Source organism: Meleagris gallopavo, chromosome 20, assembly GCF_000146605.3.
Source record: "Meleagris gallopavo isolate NT-WF06-2002-E0010 breed Aviagen turkey brand Nicholas breeding stock chromosome 20, Turkey_5.1, whole genome shotgun sequence".
Lineage (NCBI taxonomy): Eukaryota > Metazoa > Chordata > Aves > Galliformes > Phasianidae > Meleagris > Meleagris gallopavo.
This window is the reverse complement of record NC_015030.2, coordinates 10,484,194-10,506,240: the sequence shown is the minus strand read 5'-3', so window position 1 is coordinate 10,506,240 and position 22,047 is coordinate 10,484,194. Positions and strand designations below refer to the sequence as shown.

Below are 22,047 nucleotides of genomic sequence, written 5' to 3'. Positions count from 1 at the left end.
GGAGAGCTTGGAGTCGTGGCTGAGTGAGTAGTGCGGGCTCGAGCCCCTCCAGCTCCTCTTTTCTCCACCCTCTCCCTCTCAGCCCCGTCCTCGCCGCTCCTGGTGCCTTTACGCGGAGGCCGATCTCCGTCTTCCCCTGCTTTCGCCTCTCCCCCCGCACGGGTCTGTCAGGCCGGTTCCCCCCCCAGACGGAGCTGCGGAGGTTCCCACGTAAATTGCGTTCCTGCGCTGTACGGCCGTGTTTCCGAGCGGCCGGGCCGCGCTCTGTGCCCGGCAGCGCTGCGGGGGGCAGGGGAGGAGCTGTGAATGCCCGTTATGCCCATTGGAAGGCTGCAGACTGCAGTATTTAAAAATCTGTTGTTAGGGAAAATGATTTTGTAACGACATCACGCTGTGCGATTGTAGGGCTCCGCGTAGGTCGGTCGGTCAGGGTTTGCCTTGCAGGTGTTCCCAGCGCAGGGACCGGCGCTGCTGGACGCGGCGCTTCGTCCTTTGCCGGTGCCCGCAGTGACGGCGTCGCTGGGAGCCGTGCAGGCAGCGGGGGCTGCGACTGCCGCGGGATGGGGCGGTGGTTAGGCTCAGTGGCCTCTTTTCCAGTCTTAATGATGTTGTGTTTCCCCTAAATGCTTCAGAATATAAAAGCTGTTATGTTTTTTGAGCCGTGGTTCTGTTAAGGTCAAATAATTCTTGTTCCTTTTTGGTTCGTTTATATGAAATCTAATTCAGTGCACGGTGTTATCGTTGCTTACTGCAGTTTTCGGCTACAGGATGTTTTCAGCTCTCAGTCCTTGTTTTAGCTCAGCCCTTCTGTCCCCTTGTTGTTCCGCTCCTTCCCTGAGCTCCCACAGTTTGTCAATATCTCTTTTTTTTTTAATTGTAGCCAGTGAGACACGTGAAGAAACGCCCACATCCCTTCCCTTTAATCTTCCTCTGAACAGGACTGACTCACCAAATTCAGTATGTGTATGGAAATATCTGTAGTAGGAAGGATATTTTAGATTGTGCAGCCTGGAAAGCTCTTTGACTGCTTTTTATTTTTATTTTTAATTGTGGAAGTTGAGAGAGAGGATAATATCCTGCTTGCATGGTCAGTGAAGCTCTGTCACTGGAGAACATGCTGAGGAGCAGCACTGCAAAGCACTTCCTTGCTGCAAGCACTGTTGCCTGCTTCTGTTCCAGTAACCATGGTGTCAAATGCTTGAGCATTGCTCTCTCATCTAAGATGAAACATTTATGCCTGGTCACTGCTACCATGATTTGTTCTGGCGTGATCGCACAGCTCCTCCCACAGTGAGGAAGCGCGGATTGCTTGTAAATAAATTACCAGAGCAACCATGCAGATGAGGAGGGCAGGGTGCAGAGGCTGTCCATCTGAGTGCTCTGACCGGGCCTTCTGACATTATTTTTTTTTGTAACTATCAGTAAGATGTACTGTGTGTAACACTAAACTTGAGGGGTGTGTGCACCTGTTGTGCCCTTTATACAATAAAGGCAGGGCAAGAGCTGCTTGGCAGTACAGCAGCTTCCCGGTCACAGGAAGATGCCAAATTCAGTAAAAATGCTATTCAGCCTTCCAGCTGCCCTGTCTTTCTCATGGGGTGGAGACAGAGCCATGAAGTAACATCACCCTTATGTTCTAGTGCTGCGCTTTGGTCTGCGATTATCTTGCATCTTCATCTTCTGTCTCATTTCAGGCAGCTGGGGTGAGTGAAGGTGATCCTTCCTGTTCTATTCCTGCCTGGGCTCTTTCTTTGCAAGTAGTTGAAATAAAAGTGGAGGTTAGAAAACAGCTTTGGTTGTGTGAGCCCAGCTGGATCCCTTGACTTGAGTGCCTGTTCTGCTCCTTCCTAAAGGAAACTTACTGTATCACATTCCTGTCAGGCTTAGGCAATGCTGGTATATAATAGATGCAGATGGATAACATATTCCAATTTTCTTTATTTCTTCTTTTTTTTTTTTTTTCTTTCTTGTATTGCCATGGGCCTAGGTTTTAAATTTTCCAGATAAAAATAGAGGATTTTAGACTATTTCTTCATTAACGTAATGCAGCTTCATTTGGGGACATGCTGAAAAGGGTAAGCAAGGAAAACTGGCTCACCTGGGATGCTCTCGGCTCTGGCGAGGCCGCACCTCGAGCACTGCGCTCAGTTTTGGGCCCCTCGCTGCAAGAAAGAGATTGAGGCCCTGGAGCGCATCCAGAGAAGGGCAACAGACCTGAGAAGGGTCTGGAACAGGAAGCTGAGGGAGCTGGGACGGTTTAGTGTGAAGAAGAGGAGGCTCGGGGCTGACCTTATCGCTCTGTACAAGTGCCTGCAGGGAGGTTGTGGTGAGGTGGGGTTCGGCCTCTTCTCCCACGTGACAGCGATAGGACGGGAGGGAACGGCCTCACGTTGTGCCAGGTTCAGGTTGGACGTTAGGAAATACTTCTGTGAGGGAGTGCTCAGGTGCTGGAATGGGCTGCCAGGGAGTGGGGGAGTCACCATCCCTGGAGGGTCCAAGAACGCTCAAGAAACGTTGAGATGTTGTACTGAGGGATGTGGCTGAGTGGGGGAATATTGGTGCTAGGTGAACAGCTGGATTGGATGATCTTGGAGGTATTCTCAAACCTTGGTGATTCTGTGAGTCTGTGTTAGTGTGGCTTGTTCTGATATCAGTGAACACATAAGTAAAGGTATTTGAAATTTGCTGTTTGTGTGGGAGCACACTGATCTTCAGAGCCAGGGCAAAGTTGCTGGTCAGGAAGATTAACTTTTACAAACTGCAGTTACACATGGAGACTTTATGAGTGTTAGAAATCAGGAGCTGCTTTGTGTGCGATGCAGCTTCTCTTCACCAGTGCCTCCTCCTGGGAATTTCCAAGAAATGAAAAGAATCTGAATCCAATTGAAGTGTGCAGAATAATCAAGGATCATTCCAAGAAATCTTTGGAAATGTTTGAACAACTTTGAAATTAGAGCTTGACAGGGAAACATTGCTAGCATCTTCCTATCTTCAGCAGATCCCTCTCCTTATTCTGGGATGCGCAACCGACAAAAAGACTTCGTTTGCTTGTCTGTGCTCTTCTTGTATTTAATAAATGGAATTCCTATAGCTCCAGCCAAGAGCCATGCTTCTTTCATTTCTGCCTGCAGAGCAGCAGAACTACTTTAGAATACAATGCTATTTGATTTGCATGAAAATACTTAAGGTTGTTGCAAGGCTCTGTTTTCATGATGCTTCCAGAGGCTCTGCAGCTGTGAGTGTAGTAATAGAGTTTAAGTGTCACATATTTCAAACAATTGCCTGTATTTTATCCTGTGCTCGATACTATTTGGCCAAGTAATGCGTTCTCTTCTGTATCTATTTGCATTGTATTCAAATTTTGAGAAGTGCTTCTTAAACATCAGCTATTAGGTAGCACAGTGCATTGTTTTTCTTACAGGGAAGAAAAATCTGTGTCTAGTAATCTCATCTGGAAAATCAGATTAACATGGGAATCTTGTCTGCCATAAATTCATTGGTCTATTGGAGCCAAGTAAAACTCATGGAGAAAATGCTTTTGTAACAAAAAATGTGCTGATAGCCTCGGGTTTCTGCAGCCATTGCAATATGAGGGATGCTGGTGTTTGAGGGAGGATCTGTCAGTAGCACATCTCACAGTGCAGCATCTCTCTGGGCATCCAGGATTTAAATTCCCTATCAGGCAAAGGCTGTGGTGTTCATTACTTGCAAGAGCAACTCAATGTATAATAATAAATTTCACTTCATCGTTCCCAGGAGAAATGCTGAGGCATCTAACAGATCACTGATGCTCTAAAACAAGTGTCTGAGCTAAACGACTGATATTAAACATCTGATCTGCCAGTTCTTGCTGATACAAAACTCCCAGGGAATACAGAAACAGTTTCCCGTATAAAAAAAATCAAAGAGTTTAGCCTCTAAAGAGTTTCATGTTATAACCAAATAACATTTCAGGCAGAGGGAAGTTGTGTGAGCTCAAATATTTTCTTTTATACTCTCATTTACAATAAGGAAATTGCGTGTTTCAAAGTATTTCATGTTTGGCATCATGTTTGGAAATCTGATTCTCGATGATTGTTTGGGTGCCTCAGTTTGGATGTATCCTTTCTCCTGAACAGAAGTAGCATATATGAACTTTCTATCTTCATTTTATAGTTGGTATGTTGGTAACAGATGTCAAAGGCTTTTCTCTAGGAAGTGCATGACCTTTTACACTGCTTCTTTTTTCTTGAGCTGTAACATCTTCTCTTTCCCTTGCCAAAGATAAAGCCACTAACCCATCTAACAGGCAAGAAGACTGGGAATATATCATTGGATTCTGTGACCAGATCAACAAAGAGCTTGAAGGGTGAGTGTCCTGCACCTCTTTAGATTTAGTAGTTAAACGTATACAATTTAGAACATGTCATTTGATCATCAGAGTTTCATATTGGCCTTCCTATATATACTGATATTGCAAAGGAGATTGGCATCAAAAGAAAAAGCATGCTGCAAAGTTTGCTTTTTCTTTTGTGAAGGGCAGCATAGATTACGTGCAAACTGAGCACTAGGAGAAGTGAATCCCGAATCTGCCTCTTGTCAGCCTCTGCTGCTGCAGGGTTCTCATCCAGCCAAACTCGTCCTGGTTTGCAGTCTGTAAAATGGGGTTATAACTCCTAGTGCTTCACATCATTAAAATCTGTACAGGACTTAACTGAGGAAACCTGGGTCACAGCATTCCTGTGAGCTAAGGAAGATGTTTTCTTCTGGAAAAAGGAAATTAATGCATTGAGTAATTATGTGATTTCCTGGGCTTGGGCGCTGTACTTGCATGTTGTTTGGCCCATCCCAGGGAGGAGTCTGGAATTGCTTTCAGACTACCAGCCCTACTTCCTTTTATGCATGCAAACAACCAGGCTTACAGAGATGCTCTGAAGATTTTTTTGTTAGCCTAAAAGTACTGAGTGACATTTATTCTAATCATATGAAAAACCTTGCATTTAAATAGCAGTATTTGTGAAAGCCTGAAAATTCCTTGCTGTGTTTGCCTGTTTTGTTTGTAATGAGCACCTGCCTTGTTTCAGGCCACAGATAGCTGTGAGACTCCTGGCTCATAAGATCCAGTCGCCGCAGGAATGGGAGGCAGTCCAAGCCTTGACAGTAGGTAGTCCTTGCCACCTCTCTCCAATCCAGTTACACATCATTTGGCGTCTTCCATGCAGAGTACAAAAGGAGCACAGTGTGTGTCAGTGAGGCCAGCTGGGGGCTAATTCTGGGGCTGGATTCCCTTCTTCTCTGCTGAGAGGCATGCTTGCCAAACTGAAGTGTCCATATTTGCCATTAGCAACAGACAAGTCTTTGTATGTTTCAGCTGCTTTCTTTTGTTATTCTCAGGTAAGGCTTGTGTTTCTTGCTTATCTCTAATAGGGAGATAATTGACTCATAAATACATTGCTGGGAGTGGGAGAGTTGCTGCAGCCCTTCTTGGTGTGTCACCTAAAGATTGGGGGTTCATGCCTGTACGCCACTGACGGGGGTCCTTCAACTCCCCTATAAGCAGAACATGTGTGCTGTTACTGTAGAGTTTTTGTGTTTGCTCCAGCTCTTGTTTCTGTTACTTGAATGCAGGTGCTGGAAGCCTGTATGAAAAATTGTGGGAGAAGATTTCATAATGAAGTAGGAAAGTTTCGCTTTTTGAATGAATTAATAAAAGTTGTGTCTCCAAAGGTTAGTCCCTGAGTCTTGCTGCTGCATTTACTTATTTTCTGGCCTTCATGAGCAGCGGGCAACCTCCAGAATGTTTTCTGTCTGCCTCATTGCATTCATTAGTGTATATTCAACGAGCATTTGTTTGCTAATCTTTTTGTGTGCTCTTCTTATTGCTTTTCTCAGTAAGCTGTGCTTATTTACTATTAATGTATAACCCTTGTACTGTTATGAAAGCCCTTGTGTTACATGAAGCATTGAGCTATGAATTGCTTGGTGATTTTTTCCTTGTTTTCTTTGTTTAATTTTATATTACTAGGACAGGGAGGGATCATCCCAACATCAGTGATGCAGGAGTTAGAGCATGAGATTTGGCATCAACCTCAGAGTTGTAATCTCACTTTACCTGCCAATTAGTCATACAGAGTGCCAAGGCAATCCTTCAGTATCCACGATTGGTTTAAAGTGGCAAAAGATAGATGGAGACACCCCAAGGCATAGTTAATAGAGTGAAGTATTGCAAAATTCTTTCCCAATAAAGACAGTGGGGAAGGTGCAGTATCGGCATTTGAATAATTTTTAAATAGCTAAATTTTGAAACTAACAGAATATCTGTTCTTTCTTTTGCGAAGATCGCAAATCACAAAGACTTTTGTTCACTGTTACTTCAGAAAAATTAGAGAAACAGTTTTTCATCCCAATATGGTGTCTTAGATCTTTGGTTATATACTTCAGTGTGTATCACTGAACTCCCCCTGTTGTCTGGGTTTGGTCTTTCTTTTTAAAAAACTAAGAATGTGGAGAGTCTTCATCTTTTTCTCACTCTTAGTACCTAGGAGATCGGGTCTCAGAGAAAGTGAAGACTAAAGTCATTGAATTGCTGTATAGCTGGACAGTGGCACTACCAGAAGAATATAAAATCAAAGATGCCTACTACATGCTGAAGCGACAAGGTAGGAGGTCAGCTGCTCGTTCATGCGTTCTTTCTAGCCTGTGCCTGTATGCAGGAGTGGCACAAAACATAAAAACTTTTGATGATATGAGCAGACAGAGAGGACGTGGAACAAGGGAAGAATTCCCTGAAACACTGACAAAGCTACTTACTGACTTTGGGGACTGGCCTTTTATTTTTATTTAATTTTCACCTGGGTTAGTGAAACACGTTGCAGATGCTTTTGTTTGTTTGTAGGGGTCTCCATGCCCTTCCTCCCACCCCTGTCCTGGAACTGCTCTTTAAATGATTTAAGGCCAGTTTGAAGAGAAATAAAATCATTCCTGTAGCTTTTTGTGTTCTTTTAACCATATCGCTTTACAATTTTACCTTTAAACTGATTGAAATTTATTATGTAGGCAAAGTGGAAGAAGCTTAATTGAGGAACACATGGCTTCAAAAAACTGATAAAATTGTTCTAGGGAAACTTCTGGGAGTAGAGCACAAATCTAGGTGTTTGGCAAGGGAACAAGCAGAAACCTTGGCTCTTCCACCACTCATGGTTCTAATGGTTGGGAGTCTGCTCATCACCCCAGCTTGTAGTGCTGTCTGTGTTCCTGCTCAGCACAGCTCAATTATAGAAAAAAAATGTAGTGCCCTTGAGTCTGCACAAAGCTAGGTTGTCTGGGATTTGCAAAGTGGTTCAACAGCTGATGTGAAAGTGGAAAAGACGAATAGCAGAAAACTATTGATTATACTGGCTTAGAACAGTACGGAGATGGCAAAACATTTGCTGGGGTTTTGGCCTTTATCAAAGAAAGTGTTCTTCGTTTTTTTTCTAGCTAGTGTGCCCGCTGATTTTTGATGCTGTGTTGTGCATTGGAGTAGTGCGGTAGCATCGATGGGCAGTTTGGCTGCTTGCTCACTTTGACAGCAGCACATGAATAAAAGGGTGCACTGCCTGGCCTGACTGCACTGCAAATCATCGTGGGTTCCTCTCTGCTTTCAGGGATTGTAATGTTTGATCCTGTCATTCCTGTGGACAAAATCCTGATTCCTTCTCCACCACCTCGTCCCAAAAACCCTGTGTTTGATGATGAGGAGAAATCCAAGGTATAGGGAAGACTTGTGTTGTAACCACTAACAAAAAATAATTACTTAATGCATGTTTAGAATAAGGAAGGAAAGTACATTAATTCAGCTTTTATTTTGGGGGAGGTGTACTGTACTTTCAAAGAATTCATTGGTTTGAACACAGCTACTTTGTCTATCCTTGCTAAGACCTGTCACGGTTATGTAGTAATTCGTTGTTAAAGTGCTGTCCTGCTGTAATACTAGCAGGCAAAGAATGTTTCACAAACAGGGCCAAAAATCATGTATAAGAGGAATGATTGTCTAATGTCAAGTCTCTTGAGATGTGGCAGCATGTATGTCCTCTTTAAAAGCAAGAATGTAGCAACTTGTGTAAAACAATAAATCCTTGACTCCTGGTGTAATCACTCACTGGGAAAGCAGTGTGAACTGTATATCTTTTTCTGTGAATTGTTCCCTTAATTTCTTCTTGCATCTTCCCTTTCCCAGTCTTTGTTTCCCACATGTCCCCTTCTTGTTTTACAGCTTCTAGCCAAACTGCTGAAAAGCAAAAATCCGGATGATTTACAGGAGGCCAACAAGCTTATTAAATCCATGGTAAAAGAGGTAAGAAAGTCCTGTAGGATTGAACCCGGTCAGCGGTGTTCTGTGCAAGTTTTAAAACGTGATTCGAAATTGTTGGAGAGCTTCAGCATCATGTGAATGGCAGATATTTGTTTTCTCAGGTTTCAGAAGCATTGTGTTAGTCCATTCCATAGATAACTGAATGAGACTGGCTGTTAGCGACATCCAACCTCTTACTGTTTTCTTAAAAGCTCTAAGACTACTAACTTGCAGGTAGTCCACGTCATTAGTGGAATTAAAGGGTGCCATCTGATGACTTAACAGCACTGTGTGAAACAAATGCTTAGGTAATTTTGCCCCTAGCTCACCGCTGGGAGGTGTTTGTAAAACAGAAATGTCTGCAGTTGGTGCACCTGATGGGACAGAGCAAAAAGGTGCCAGAATTGAATGCGATGTTGAAATTAATTTCTTTCTTGTCACTTTAGATGGCTTTTTACATGAGAATTTGGTGAAAACACCGCTGTACCACTTCTGGTTGATGAGGACTGAGTCATCAGACTGAGTCATCTCTTGGCCTCGTGGAAACAACTTCCTGTTTGCAGAGCTGCAATGCATCCACACAGGGCAGTCATTACAAACCTGAGTCCAGGAGATGACTCACTGTGATTCTGCCCCTCCCCTCCAAAAGAAAAAAAAAAAAAAGTATAGCTTCTTGACTGAAGAGGATGTATAGACTATTGAAATGTTTCCATTCAAGCTTCCCCTGCCTCCAGGGCAGGGTAGACTCTCCTAATAATTCAGTTGTTTTGTTCTGGTTTCTTTTGTTTTGTTTGGGATTATTTAGCTCAACCTTAAACAGACATTACCTGATATGATTTACAGATAACACCTACTGTTGTACTGTGAACCTTACAGGAAAGCTTACTTTTCTTGTCTCTTTGCATCCTGAAGGATGAGGCTCGGATTCAAAAAGTGACAAAACGTATGCACACGCTGGAGGAAGTAAATAACAATGTGAAACTGCTGAATGAGATGTTGGTTCACTATAGCAAAGAGGACTCATCAGAGGCTGATAGAGAGCTCATGAAGGTGGGTCTGAGCTGCTGCTTCCCAGAAATACTGCAATCAGTCCTTTGTTCTTCTTCAGATTTTGAATTTTTCAAAGAATTACGAACAGTGCAATAAAATGGAGAGTGGTAGCAAGGAACAAGAGCTCTTGTTGGAAACAACTATGTAATAACCATGTTTTTAAAGACTTTTCACCAAAGGACTCAGTGCTTTGCAAGGACAGTAGATAATAGCTCTCTTGCATATGGTTGAAGTCAGGTACGGCTGTTCTCCAAAGATGCAGCATAGCAGAATCGAGAAGCTGTTATTTCCGATTCTTGCTCCTACTGTAGCACACTGATTGCTGATAGTAACTGTCCCTCGCAGTGCTGTGGATAGGTGAAACACAGCAGAAAATTTGTCTTTCCCTATAGCTAGCATTACAAGACTGGGAGAACACCAAGAAGATGAAAATTAAAACAACTGGGATGTCCAGCACAAGGAGGCTAGTTTCTCTGTTCTGGGCTTTCCAGAGAACACTTGGGAAGTCATTCTGTGCTGACTGGTATTGCTGACAGTGCCTCCTGGTTGATGAGACCCTTTGTCATGATTTCTCTTCTCAGGAACTCTGTGAAAGGTGTGAAACCAAAAGACGGACATTATTCAAACTAGCCAGTGAGACAGAGGATAATGACAGCAGCTTGGGTAAAATAAGCTACACTTCTCCTTAAACTGCTGTTTAACTGCTGAACCTATGACTGTTCAAGGGTTGAGCAAGGGAATGGCTGCTGTAAAGATGCCTCTTCACTGTGGATGAGCTTTGCTTTGAGCAAGCAGATAAAGGACAAGGTCCTTGCCTCTTTATTCTTATCATTTAAATTCAGACAAGGGCTTGACAGTATTGGTGGCTGGCTGGGGAAGGATGGTAATATATGATGGTTACTGTCTTGGAAGGGGAAGAGAGTTATGTGGGGAACAAAACCTTGGAATCATTTTCACTGTTACTGTGTATGTAATGTGTACTGACCTAGAAAGGTGAGGGTCTTGCTTAGAGAAGCATGGTACAGAACAGACAGTAACAGAATTTGTAGCTAAACAATTGTGGTTTTTCTTGCTAATTATTTAGCTGATAACTGATTATTCTCAGCGTTAGTGGGAGCAAAGTGACCAAAGTCTTGATGGTTGTGTTTATCTGTCTTTCATGTAGGAGATATTCTGCAGGCCAGTGACAACTTATCACGTGTGATAAATTCCTATAAAAAAACAATAGAGGGGCAAGTAATCAATGGTGAAGTGGATCTCCGAGTGATCTCAGGAATGGAAGGTGAGTTCCAGGGAAGCCAACTATTTAATTTCTAATCCTAAAATTTTAAGTATTTCAGACTGGATTTCCTATTAATTCTGGTAAAGTAGGCTTGATGGTTCTTCTGGCCAACAGTTTCTGAACAAGAAAGGGAATGACAATTCTGGACGTGAACAACAATGCTGCATTATCCATTGCTTGTAATCAAAGCCTTTGATAACATTAGTAGCAAACCTTTATCTGAATAGTTTTTGTGCCTGAAAGTTCTCATACATTTGTGTCTCCACTTTTGTCCCATCTCTTAATGTGGCAATATAAGAAGAACACAACTTTATGTAAAAGATGAGAGCAGAAGAGTGAGGGCCAGGCGAGGGTCCTGTCCTGGCTTTGCCAGCAGTACCTTTTATGAATTTAGGCCAGTTGCCCACTTTACATTTCAGTTTCGCCTCTGAAATCCCTGGATGTTTTGTTGCTGGTTGGGAATCACTTCAGCCTTTCTGTACGAAGAACAATAAAGGAAATGCATACTGCTGTCTGATAACATCTTCCTGGGACAAGTCTGCTCCAAAATATGGAGAGAATTCTAGATCCAGACAGTATATGTTACCCTTGACTCTGTCTTTCTGGTAGCCTTGATTTATTGTAATTCTGTAGGATCTCCCAAAGTCTTCTATGAGCTCAAAAGATTTTGAGAGGATTATGAATGATGCTATGAGAAATGCTGTGGAAAAAGCAGCGACTGGAGCAGACAGGTGTTGCTTTTCGGATGGAAATTTCCTAAGCGTCTGGGTTGGTTTAAATAAATGGTTAGATGCACACCGTGTGGGCTTTCTCCTTTGTAAGAGCCATTAACCACAATTAAGTGCATGTCTGTGTTACCTAAACCATCTCTCTGATAGTGTCTTCTGTACGATGTTCTTGCTCTAAGCATTTTTGCCTTCCCTCCTAGTTGTGCTTATCTGCTGTTTGCTACAGGGAGTAAGAACACACTCATTGACCTTGCTGGACTGGATGTCACCAGCACTTCAACACCTCCAGTGCCACCCACCACTCTGACACCAGCCCCCACAGCAGCCCCAGTTCCAGCAGAAATCCCTATTCTCCCACCTCCTCCACAGACACTTTCACAATTGCGGAGCAGTTCCTTGGGCCAAGTGGAAGCCGCACCCACTCAGCAGAGCAGCACAGCTAATTCTCTTTCCTTGCTGGATGAGGAGCTTCTGTGTTTAGGTAAGACGCTGAGAATCCTAGAAAAGGGCTTTTCAATCCCTGCCTGACAAAGTCAACTTCTTTCCTCCAGCGTGAGTCTGAGGGTAGGCTAAAGAGAGCATGAAATCCCTTATGTTTTGACCACACCAGATTTCTTTTGCTCTTGATTCATCCAGTAGGTTACTTAGTGAGCCCTAGGTCTCACTTCTGGTGGAGTTTGAGAGGAATGATTGAGAGAATTTGGTGATTTAGGTGGTGCAGGTGGGAACAGTAATTTGTGCCATTCCCAAAACATTTATATTGGGATATATTTCCTTGCTGTGATTCTGGTCAGTCTTGCATGTTTTCAGGCCTATTATTTCTTAAGAAATCCAGAGGATTTCTGAGACACTCATGTCATCCTGGATGTAAGAACTAGTCTGTGAGTTAGTATTTAATTCTGATGAATTCATTTGAAAAGTAGGCTTCAAATGAAAATACATTGAGTATAATTGCAGACTGATCTCTATGGATGCTTGGACATGCAGGCTGCAGTTTGGTACTGGTTCCACTGCTGACTTCGTGGCTGTACAAAGAGAAAGGTGCCCTAGGGGGATTGTTGGAAGGAGCCTGCAGAATGCCTGCGTGTGAAGCCGAGATATGAATAGCAGGAGATGGTGTAAATCGGGATGGATGAGAAGAGCTGCATGCAGGGGATTGGCTACTGGTTCTGTTGGTCTCTTCATCAGTGTAGACTTGCAATCCATTTTGATCTTTCATTAGGCTTTTGGGCTCTGGCAGAGCTGAATCAAGTAGTTTGGCACTGAAACAAATGCCATGGTATGCAGCCTAACTCATTTTCTACTCATTACCTACTTGTTATTTTCCTTTCAGGCTTGAATGACCCAGCCCCTGCAGCAGGGAAGGAGGCATCAGAAAAAAAACAGTGGAGCATGTTTGAGGTAGCAAGGAGAGAATTTCTCAGGGGAAGCAAGGGAGGGCTTGCCATTGGGGAGGTCTCGTGACACATTTTGTCACCTTAGAGAAACATCACATGCAAGCAGAGGGGTTGCTGTTACTGAGGGGAAGTCTGGCCTAACCCCAAGATCTGGGTTAGCTGTGTCCAAATGGAGTAGATATCCCTGAACATGGCTTTCTCAGTTTCCAGTCTGTCCCCCATGATGTTAGCACTTCCTTTGCTTAAATTACAGATCAGATGTAGTCCTGACATAGGCCACAGACTTTGCTGCTTGCCACCCACCACCTGTTCTTGCGGTAAATCTCTCTCCCTCTGTAACAATGCCACCTCTACAGTAGGGGGTAGCAGTGAGTTAGAGCATGTACTTGTGCTCTCTTGCAGAATGAGCAGCTGGACCTGGATTTCTTCAATCCAAAGACGGTGACTGTTGATTGCAATCCTGCAGGGAACCCTCTTCTCCATCACACATCGCAGACCACATGTGGAACATCAGTGACACTGCCTTCTGCTTTCTCAGTCCCTCACACTGCTCCCAGCATGCCTGCACCAAACTCCATACCATTTGTGTTCTCTGCTGGGCTGGCTGCCCCTGTGGGGCCTTCCAAGACAATGCCAGCTGTTCCTGGATACTTAAGCTCATCTGCATTGGGACAACTCCTTGAAGAAGCCAAAGGGTAACTAAAAGTTCTGGACTTTGCTTTGTCTCAGCATTTAGGAAACCAAGTTTCTGTAGTGTCAGCTTCAGAGACAGATGTTCAACTTCAGTTTGGTAGAAACACGTGATTGGGACTTTTACAAACTAGTATGACAGTCTCAGCTTCAGCAGTGAAAGGCAGAAACTACCAGGTAGAGTACAACAGCTGTGCTGTTGCCAGATTTGAAGTGTGCAGTGTAAAGTTAAACTGGCTGTTATGGTACAAAGGCATTTGGCCATCTTAGCCTAGCTCTTCTTTGCCAAGGTGGGACTATTGCTTTTGTACTGAGTTAGAAAGAATTATGCATATTCCTACCAACACCATTTTTTTTTTCTTGTAGCTCTGCTTCTTAGACCTTGCTGGCTCCAGGCTGCTGCTTAGTGCTTGCGATTTGCTCTTATCTCTGGGTTTGTGCTAAAATGCCTGCTTCACTTTCAGCTTAATTTTTCCGTGATTTTTTTCTGTCTTCCAGGGCTGCCACGCAAGGCATGGCAACACCCTCAGTGCTACCTGGGGTTACTTTGCCAGCTCCTGTCACATCATCTCCGTTAATGGCACCTGCTGGGCTGCCAGTCACTGCCCCAGGAACACCCCCAATTCCTTTCCCAAATAGCTGCACTGCTGCCTCAGGGAGCTCTCTCTTCCATCCAGCATCATTCCAGCAGCAAGACAGTCCTATGAAAGCACCTGAAATTTCTTTGGCCAACGTCCATGTTCCCTTGGAATCTATTAAACCTAGTAAGTACCTTCAGGTTTTTCACCATTCTCTGAACATTTTTTAAAAGCAAAGCTTCCTGACTGAGTTTATAAAGTGGAGAACAATGGTGAGACGCCCCAGCCAAATGTCAGATTGACAGTACTGCTGAAGATTGTTTTCTGCAGCATAAACTGTGTTCCTATCCCCTTCTTGCTCTGTGGCAGGCAGTGCCCTCCCGGTGACAGCCTATGACAAGAATGGCTTCCGCATCCTCTTGCACTTTGCCAAGGAGTGCCCACCAGGAAGGTCAGATGTGCTGGTTGTGGTAGTCTCAATGCTGAACACAGCACCCCTTCCTGTGAAGAATATTGTACTGCAGGCTGCTGTACCTAAGGTAGGGGTGCACAGTTCAGACCCACAGCAGTGTGAATATGCATGTTCAGGGAGGTATGGGTATGAACTCAGGGACTTAGGTTGCAACACACTGGTTCTGTCTTTCTGTAGTCTGTGCTCTGCCTGTTTCCAAAACATAAAAGTAGTTAGAAGCAGAAAACACTAAACAGGACGTGTCAAGAACTACAAGTAATACACGTTTTGTTTTTCTTTCTATCTAAAATCAATCCAACTGTATTTGGTCATGTGATAGCTCAGCGCATTGACAGGACTGTTACGTGGATAAACCCATCCTTAAGGTGGGAAGGTTTGGGAATCAGAATTTCACGAAGACTTCTTAAATTGAAGAATATGTTCCTTTCTGATCGCTATTGCAGCTACATGATTTTGGATGGCTGATTTGTGTTTTGAAAAGTGTGGCCCAAATGGCTACAATCTGCCCATTGTCATCAAGTTGTTTGCGTTAAAACCTCAGCTATAAGAGCACTCAGGTAAGAAGGAGTGCAGTTGGTGTTCTGACCCCAGTGCTTTTACTCTGATTTGTTGGTCTGCCTGGTCCTATTGTGTTCTGCAAGTGGACGGGCTCTTGCCTCCTCCTTCTCACGCACTGATTAATTCTCTTCACCTTGGATGTCTGCTCTTATCTCCACAGTCTCTGCATATATCTTCCATTGTCCCTAAAGGTAGGAGATACTCCATTCTTTTTGTTTGTTTGTTTGCAGTCCATGAAAGTGAAGTTGCAGCCACCCTCTGGCACTGAGCTGTCTCCATTCAATCCCATCCAGCCGCCTGCTGCCATCACCCAAATCATGCTTTTGGCAAATCCTACAAAGGTGAGAAGGATAGACTATAACAGAGTGGGCATTTATCTTGTCATTTTTCAGATTAATATGATGTAAGATGAATTCTTCAGGGAGTTTGGATCAAAACTATGAGCAAGCACAACTCTTAATTCCTAGCTTGCCCTTCAGAAGCAATTACTGCAGCAGCAGATCAGCGGTGTTTCAATTCAAGGCTTGAGAACAGCTATACAGAGTCTCTTCTGCAACAGCCTTTTTCAGGAAGGAAAAGCGTGGGAAAACACTGTACGTTTTTTTCCCATCAAGGGAGCAAAAGTCTTATAGGGTTTAGCTTTAAAGGAGAACAATCAGAGCTGCTTCAGAAGCTTATCTTAAATCCCTTGTGCACTGGATGTGCCCTGCTGTAATGATGCTTAGCGTGTTGTAAAATTAACTAGTTCTCTAGAAAGAGTTCTGCTGTGTTGAGGCTCTATACAGCCTGACAGACTTGAAAGAACAGTGTGATATCGGGTCCTGTCCCTTCCCTTTGGCATGTTATGAGATGTCCCTGTGACCAGTGAAACAATGTGGTTAATATTTTGCTTTCTGCTCATCGTGCTAGGAGTGTGTGAATAGCTGTGGAAACCCTTTCTGCAATTAGTTATTTAGGTAGCCTACATGATGTGTAAACGTCAAAGCTGTATGCTGAAGTGGTTGAGAATTACAGCAAAAATGGCCTTAAGGTATCAGCTGAAATTTATGATATTTAAAGAGGTGTTTGCAGATTGTTGAAACTTTCACTTTTTGAAGCACATGGAGATCTCCTATTGAAAGATGGGTTCCATCTGGTGCTTATTGGGAATTTTGCAGAGCAGAACCTGCTTTATCTTCCTGCACGTGATGCATTATTCAGTTTTGAAAATTCTGATCTATTCCAGCATCATTCTTCAGGCTCTTTGAAGAGCAGCTGAGCAGTGGGTACTAGCTGCATGTATAGCAAACTATTACTGCTGATCACTCATGCTTTTCTCCTGCTGTTTCATGCTAAGCAGTAAAGCTTTTGTATTTTTAAATATTTAAAGTAAATAACTCAGGTTACCTTGACCCTCTGCAGCAATGCAACAGTGTTGTGATTTCTGTACAGCTGTGATAGTGAAATTTTTTGTTCCAGAACAACTAGGGCTATTCTCATGTGTTGCTCTTGGGTTTTGTCTTTTCTGCAGGAGAAAGTGAGGCTAAGATACAGACTGACCTTCACGCTGGGAGACCAGCTTGCCACAGAGGTTGGTGAAGTGGATCAGTTCCCTCCAGTGGAGTTGTGGGGGAATTTATGACCTTGGAACCTTGGACAGACTGTGACAGGACCCAGAAAGGATCCCACAGGACTGAAATGAATGTGACAGGGGAGGGACGCACGTGCTATCCACTGGTGATGTTAAGCTTTGTTTACATGTCCTGCCCACTCTGCTTGCAGCTTTAGTCCAGAATGTTGTACCCCACGTTGAAGGGGTCCTGAGACATCTATGCCAAGCATGAACTGAAGGCAGCTGGTAACACATAGTGCTGGCTGCTTTTATTTTGGCCTCCAGGTGAATGGTCCTATCTTCCACTCTTTTAAACTTGAAGTTACAGTATTTTGAGGGGAGACCTGTCAACAGGAGATTTATGTTAGCGTGTTCCTGTACTGCTGTCCAGAGTTACCTACATGCTGGTAATGATGCTACCCCGAGCTTCCTCAGTGCAGAGCCCTTACATATGTCCTCCCTTGGACTTGTACCTCCTCAGTGCCAGACTGGACCTGCTAAGCATGTTGAGCAATAATGCTGGCTCCATGAGGGAATGCTTTTTTTTTTTATTTTTTATTTTATGTTTTTTTTAAACACTGAAGTGGTATTTAGCTCCCTCCATCTGTTGCATTTCCAGTGATCAGTATAAGCAGACCCCAGCTCTTGTGTTGTGTGACACTGCTGTATCTTTAGTTAATATATTTATTTTATACTGTGGGCTGCCTCCCTGTTGTATCCATTTGGGGCAGCTAGGACTGTTTTGTATGCAAATGGTTAAACTGTTCTTTTTTTCTGCCTTCGTCGCATTCCGCAGTGTGGGGAAAAGAGAAGTGTGGTGAGGTGGTAAAACCAAGCAGTGAAGCTGGAAAGTTGTTTTCAGTGTTAGTGGAGGGCAGCACCTGGCATGCAGAAGTGTCTTTACAGCCACTCACCCAAGGTTGGGGAGAGTGCCTCTCAGGTCCTCTCCTGCAGGCAGTGTTGCTATATAGCTGAGTAATAAGATGAGTACTGTGAACTACAAGATGTAAATAGTGGAGCTGTAGGATGGCTGAACAGAAACAAGCAGGAAAGGAAAGAAGGCTCTGCTGTGGCAATGCATATGCCCTGTTCTAATAGTTCTCTATATTAAGTGGCTTAGTGCAATCATCTCCAGAAGAGGGAGAGTGGTTTTACTGGACATCAGAATTCAGTGTTAGCAGGTGGCACAGGAATTGACTATAAACTAGGTTTAAGTGACTGAAAGTTGATTACAGAAGTCCCTTCCTTCTCTCAAAGTTCAATCTCAAGCAGTGCCTCAAATAGCTTTGAGACACTGTTTTAATGTTTGTTTTTAACCACCGCTGACAAAAGCACAGGTAGGATGGATCCTTGGACAAAGTGCTGCTGGAATTAACACAGGCTGTAAAACCAGAACTCAAATAATGCTTGGAGTTAGTTATGTTATCTTTTCTGTGACGAGAAATAAATACTAGAGATGAAAAATTCTGTGGATTTAAAGGCCCGAAGGATCAGAGATATCAGGCAATTGTGGAAACTCTGAGGGGGAGGAATCCAAAGCTTTGGCCAAGGACCTTGCTGTATCCTGCTCTGAAGCTCATGAGGACACAGCCTGACAAGGAGGGCAGGCAAAAGGGAGTTGCATCTTTTAGATTCCTACAGAAAGCAGCAATTTTAAACTGATGGACTATGATGGAGGACAAGGAAAGAATTCTTTCTGCCTCGGAAATGTTCTTGCCACTTCAGGCACGGTCAGGATAGGGATAGTATTTAAGTTCTTAAGTCTGCCCAGTGCTGTAAGCATACCCTGAAGAAGCAGATTTCACTGCTTTAGATGCCTGTATGAGAATCTCGCTGTGACTTTGGGGAAGACAGAAGAGCACAAGTGCTTTCTGCAGAATGGCGCTGTTCTCACTGCTACTGGCAGTGCACCGCGTGTGCTGTACAGCCAAATGGAAAGATGGCATAGTCTTGCTGCGTGGAAAATGCATTGTTATAAGCTTTGGAAATTAAGCTGTGAATGAGTGTTCCTTGTCAGTAGGTTGAGGTTCCTGCTTCATACCAAACAGCCATTACTGTAAATACATCTAAATGCATTTGTTTTGCTGCATGTTAAATAAATTGGTTTCCCTACTTTGCTCTGGGGATAGCCCTTACTGATGGTTGATCGTGGAGTATAACACTGGTTCTGGAACCACTAAGGCTCAATCCATCATCTGAAACCCATCCAAACTAGAAAACAGCAACTTCTGCCTTTTTGGTTAAAATGCCAGTGCCTTAAAAGATAGGTTTGGTTTCAGTTCTGGATAATTAGTGGCATAGCAACTGAAAACACAGAAGGAAGGTCTGTCAGAAGGGGAAGATGGCCAGACCAAGTTGGATTAAGCAACCCTAGGAGTCAGCTGTACAATTTTTAAAGTTCTTTTTTATGAAAGACAAGATCACATCACCAAACAATATGCAAAACAAGACCTTTATTCTTAGAAAACCAGTCATGTTTATGTACAATAAGCCACACAGAGTAAAATCACACATTACTGTCTTCAAGATCCTTCCAATGTGCCTTCTTTGACAATGACTCGTGCCAGATTTCGTGCAAGAGCAAGTCTCAGCATTTCCACTTTCATGGTCTCAACATCATCATCCTAAAAGCAGAGTTTGGGTTAGATCAGCGCATGCAATAATGAGCTGGTTCTCCTTCTGGGTTTTGAAAAACAAATATGCAGGTCATTAAGAGTGAGAATACGTGTTTACTTGTCATTGGGATCTCCACAAAATGGGTAAAAGCTACATTTCTTAATTTTTAAATTGTCTAAAGACAGAATTACCAAACCTTTTCTCTTTCTGCCAGACTTCTACATGTGTAGCAAAGGTCTCCCTGTTCTGTGCCTAGAACATCCACTAGCCTGAGGTGTCAGATGACAGCATCTCAGCTTTCCATTGTCTATGTAATTTCTAATTATTAAGAAATTTGGAAAAAACATAGCAGTCCAATCCAAATCAACAGAACACTCAGGAATGGAAGTACTGCACTATTTTTGTGTATGCTTAATTATCGCCTGCTGACACCTCAGTTTGCTGGCTATTAACAAAGTGCCAGCCTCAGGAACTCAGGCTCTCCCTTGTTTCTGTCCCTGGCTACAAACAAGTTTAGTGCTTTCCTTGACTATCCCACAACCCCATTGATTCATTATCCATTTGTCCTCAAAACAGGAGGTACCTGGAACTTCTGCCTATCCAGCTTCCCTGCTGTTAGATCTTCCAGGCATCGCATTAGTTCGTAAGTCTGCTCTGCTGAAAATATGACCTGTGGAAATTAAAGTATTTTCATTAAAATAACTTGCTGAAGGACATCATACAGTTTAAGAACTGTATGATTGAGACGTATTGAGACGAAAGAGAATGCATTCATACGCCTACAGATTGATTCTGACCTTTCATTCACAGGATCACAGGACAATTCATGGTAGAAAGGGTCAGAATTAGGGCCTGTAGCAGAAATCCTATATCACAACTTGAAGCAGTGATGGAGCACCTGTTAGAAAGGCAGGGCCAACCCAGGGGAGCTCAGCTGCATGCAATACTGCTGCATGATCAAGGGGTGGAGCCAGGATCCAGCCCTCATTTAGGGGCTGGCAGTGGAAGTGAGGGTATCTATCTGGAGATCCCTAAATACCTGAAGCCTTCTGAAGGTAAGTGAATTCTTTCCTTTGTTTCTATGTCCACAGCTGCTGTGTTTGAGAAAGTCCTCACTTATTACTCTGCTGTCATTGCTGTGCTTTCCATCATGTTACAGGGCCCATCCTGATTAATATCTTTATTGATTGTCTGGATGAGGGGGTTGAGTGCACATTCAGTAAGTCTGCAGATAACACCACGGTGGGAGGAGGTGTCAATCTGCCTGAGGGGACGAAGGTCCTACAGCAGGACCTGGACAGGCTGATAGCTGGGCTGAAGCAGTGGGATGAAGGTTCAACAAGACCATGTGCTGAGTCCTGCGCTTTGGCCACTACAACCCCAGCAATGCTATAGGCTCAGTGCAGAGTAGCTGGAAGACCACACAGAGGAAACAGACCTGGGGCTATTGGTCAATGCTCAGCTGTACATGAAGAGCAGCAGAGAGAACAGGGATGGTTCAGTCTGGTAGAGACTCAGTGAGGACCTTCTCGCTCTCTACACCTACTTGAAAGGAGGTTATGGTGAGATGGGGGTCAGCCTCTTGCCCCAGCTAACAATAATAGGGCAAGAGGGAACGGCCTCAAGTTGTGCCAGTGGAGGTTCAGGTTGGATATTAGAAAAAACTTCTCCAGAAGAGCAGTCCAACACTGGAACCGGCTGACAAGAAAGGTGGAGTCACCATCCCTGAAGGCATTCAAGAAACACGTAGATGTGGTGCTAAGGAACATTGGCAGTAGGCAGACAGTTGAATTAGATTGTCTTAGAATTGTTATGGTTGGAAAAGATCTCTAAGTGACTCTGGAGAAGGTCTATAACCTCTTGTGCAAAGGGTGAGCTACGAGGTCAGAGTGCATGCCTCTGCTTTATCCAATCCCGGGTCTCTAGTAAATAAACTTTCATTTTCTTGATGAATCATAAAGCAAAAATGTGGCTGAGCAGAAGAAAGCACACTAAAATAAAGTACCAGAAAGAACTGGACAGCTGTGTACTTAACCCATTAGCATGGGTTATTCTATTATTCCACTGCTGCTTTCTAAAAGCAGTGATTATCTTATTCGAAGTTATTTGTCATCCTTCTGCCCTCAGTAAGACACTAGGAGTACTATGCAATTCTTGAACTGTTATGAACAGTCCTGGCCTGAGGCCATTAAGTGTGGAGCGTGACTGCTTTGAGATAACTTCTCAGGAATAAAGAAAGGATGTGGGGTGTCTTTGTTGTGTTCGACCAGCATGCTCACCTCTTTCTGCTCCAGCAGGGGAAGGGCATCTGTCAGGAGGGTCATCCAGAAGGAGCAAGGGGCAATATGAGCAGTCATCAGCATCAGAAGTAGCCTGGCAGCTTCAGAGAACCTCTTCTCCCCATACAGACGGTGGAATTCACGGTACTTGCCTACACATGAGTGTTGGAAGGGTAAAAAGTATTAGCATTTGTCAGAACAGTGCAAGCTGCGATTTATGGATGTTAAGAAGTCAGTTTGCTCTCATGAAGCAATAGATAAGAGACTTCCCCTAGTCTCAGCTGCTTTGGAATGGGAATGTTGTGCACGAAGGAAAGTTAAAATACAGGTTATCTGAAGAAAAACAAAGTTAAATCTGCCACTGTTTTTGCAAAGAGTTACTGTTTGAATCAGCGTATTACTGAACTGATGCTGCCTGGTGCTGAGTGTTTGCAGGGTGAGCAACACGAGTGGCTCAGAGACTGGCAGCATCTGTTTAGAGGAGGGGAAAAAAAA

The 22,047-nt window shown here is 43.7% G+C and overlaps 2 protein-coding genes across 4 annotated transcripts in view; one reads left to right on the top strand and one right to left on the bottom strand.

Moving 5' to 3' along the window:
* Positions 1–6: 6 nt before the first annotated feature.
* Positions 7–21,705, top strand: GGA3 (golgi associated, gamma adaptin ear containing, ARF binding protein 3). 3 transcript variants are annotated; one of them, XM_010721656.3, is made up of 17 exons: positions 7–23; positions 4,264–4,348; positions 5,064–5,139; positions 5,608–5,706; positions 6,515–6,638; positions 7,626–7,729; positions 8,234–8,314; positions 9,224–9,361; positions 9,943–10,024; positions 10,527–10,643; positions 11,598–11,852; positions 12,705–12,772; positions 13,171–13,463; positions 13,957–14,222; positions 14,406–14,575; positions 15,297–15,407; positions 16,577–21,705. In XM_010721656.3, the coding sequence occupies exons 4-17, from the start codon at positions 5,623–5,625 to the stop codon at positions 16,685–16,687; spliced, it is 2,004 nt and encodes a 667-aa protein (XP_010719958.1). In that variant the 5' UTR covers positions 7–23; positions 4,264–4,348; positions 5,064–5,139; positions 5,608–5,622; the 3' UTR covers positions 16,688–21,705. The 3 variants fall into 3 exon arrangements, with proteins under 3 accessions (XP_010719958.1, XP_010719956.1, XP_010719957.1); XM_010721654.3 differs by lacking the exons at positions 7–23; positions 4,264–4,348; positions 5,064–5,139 and adding an exon at positions 5,146–5,373; XM_010721655.2 differs by lacking the exons at positions 7–23; positions 4,264–4,348; positions 5,064–5,139; positions 16,577–21,705 and adding exons at positions 5,146–5,373; positions 14,952–15,065.
* NUP85 (nucleoporin 85) overlaps positions 19,091–22,047 on the bottom strand; it is a gene marked incomplete at its 5' end in the record, with an annotated part of 11,693 nt that continues 8,736 nt past the window's right edge. The window contains 3 exons of the mRNA XM_010721698.2: positions 19,091–19,281; positions 19,857–19,943; positions 21,553–21,704. Of these exons, the coding sequence (XP_010720000.1) occupies positions 19,180–19,281; positions 19,857–19,943; positions 21,553–21,704 (341 nt within the window). The remainder of the gene's footprint in view (positions 19,282–19,856; positions 19,944–21,552; positions 21,705–22,047) is intronic.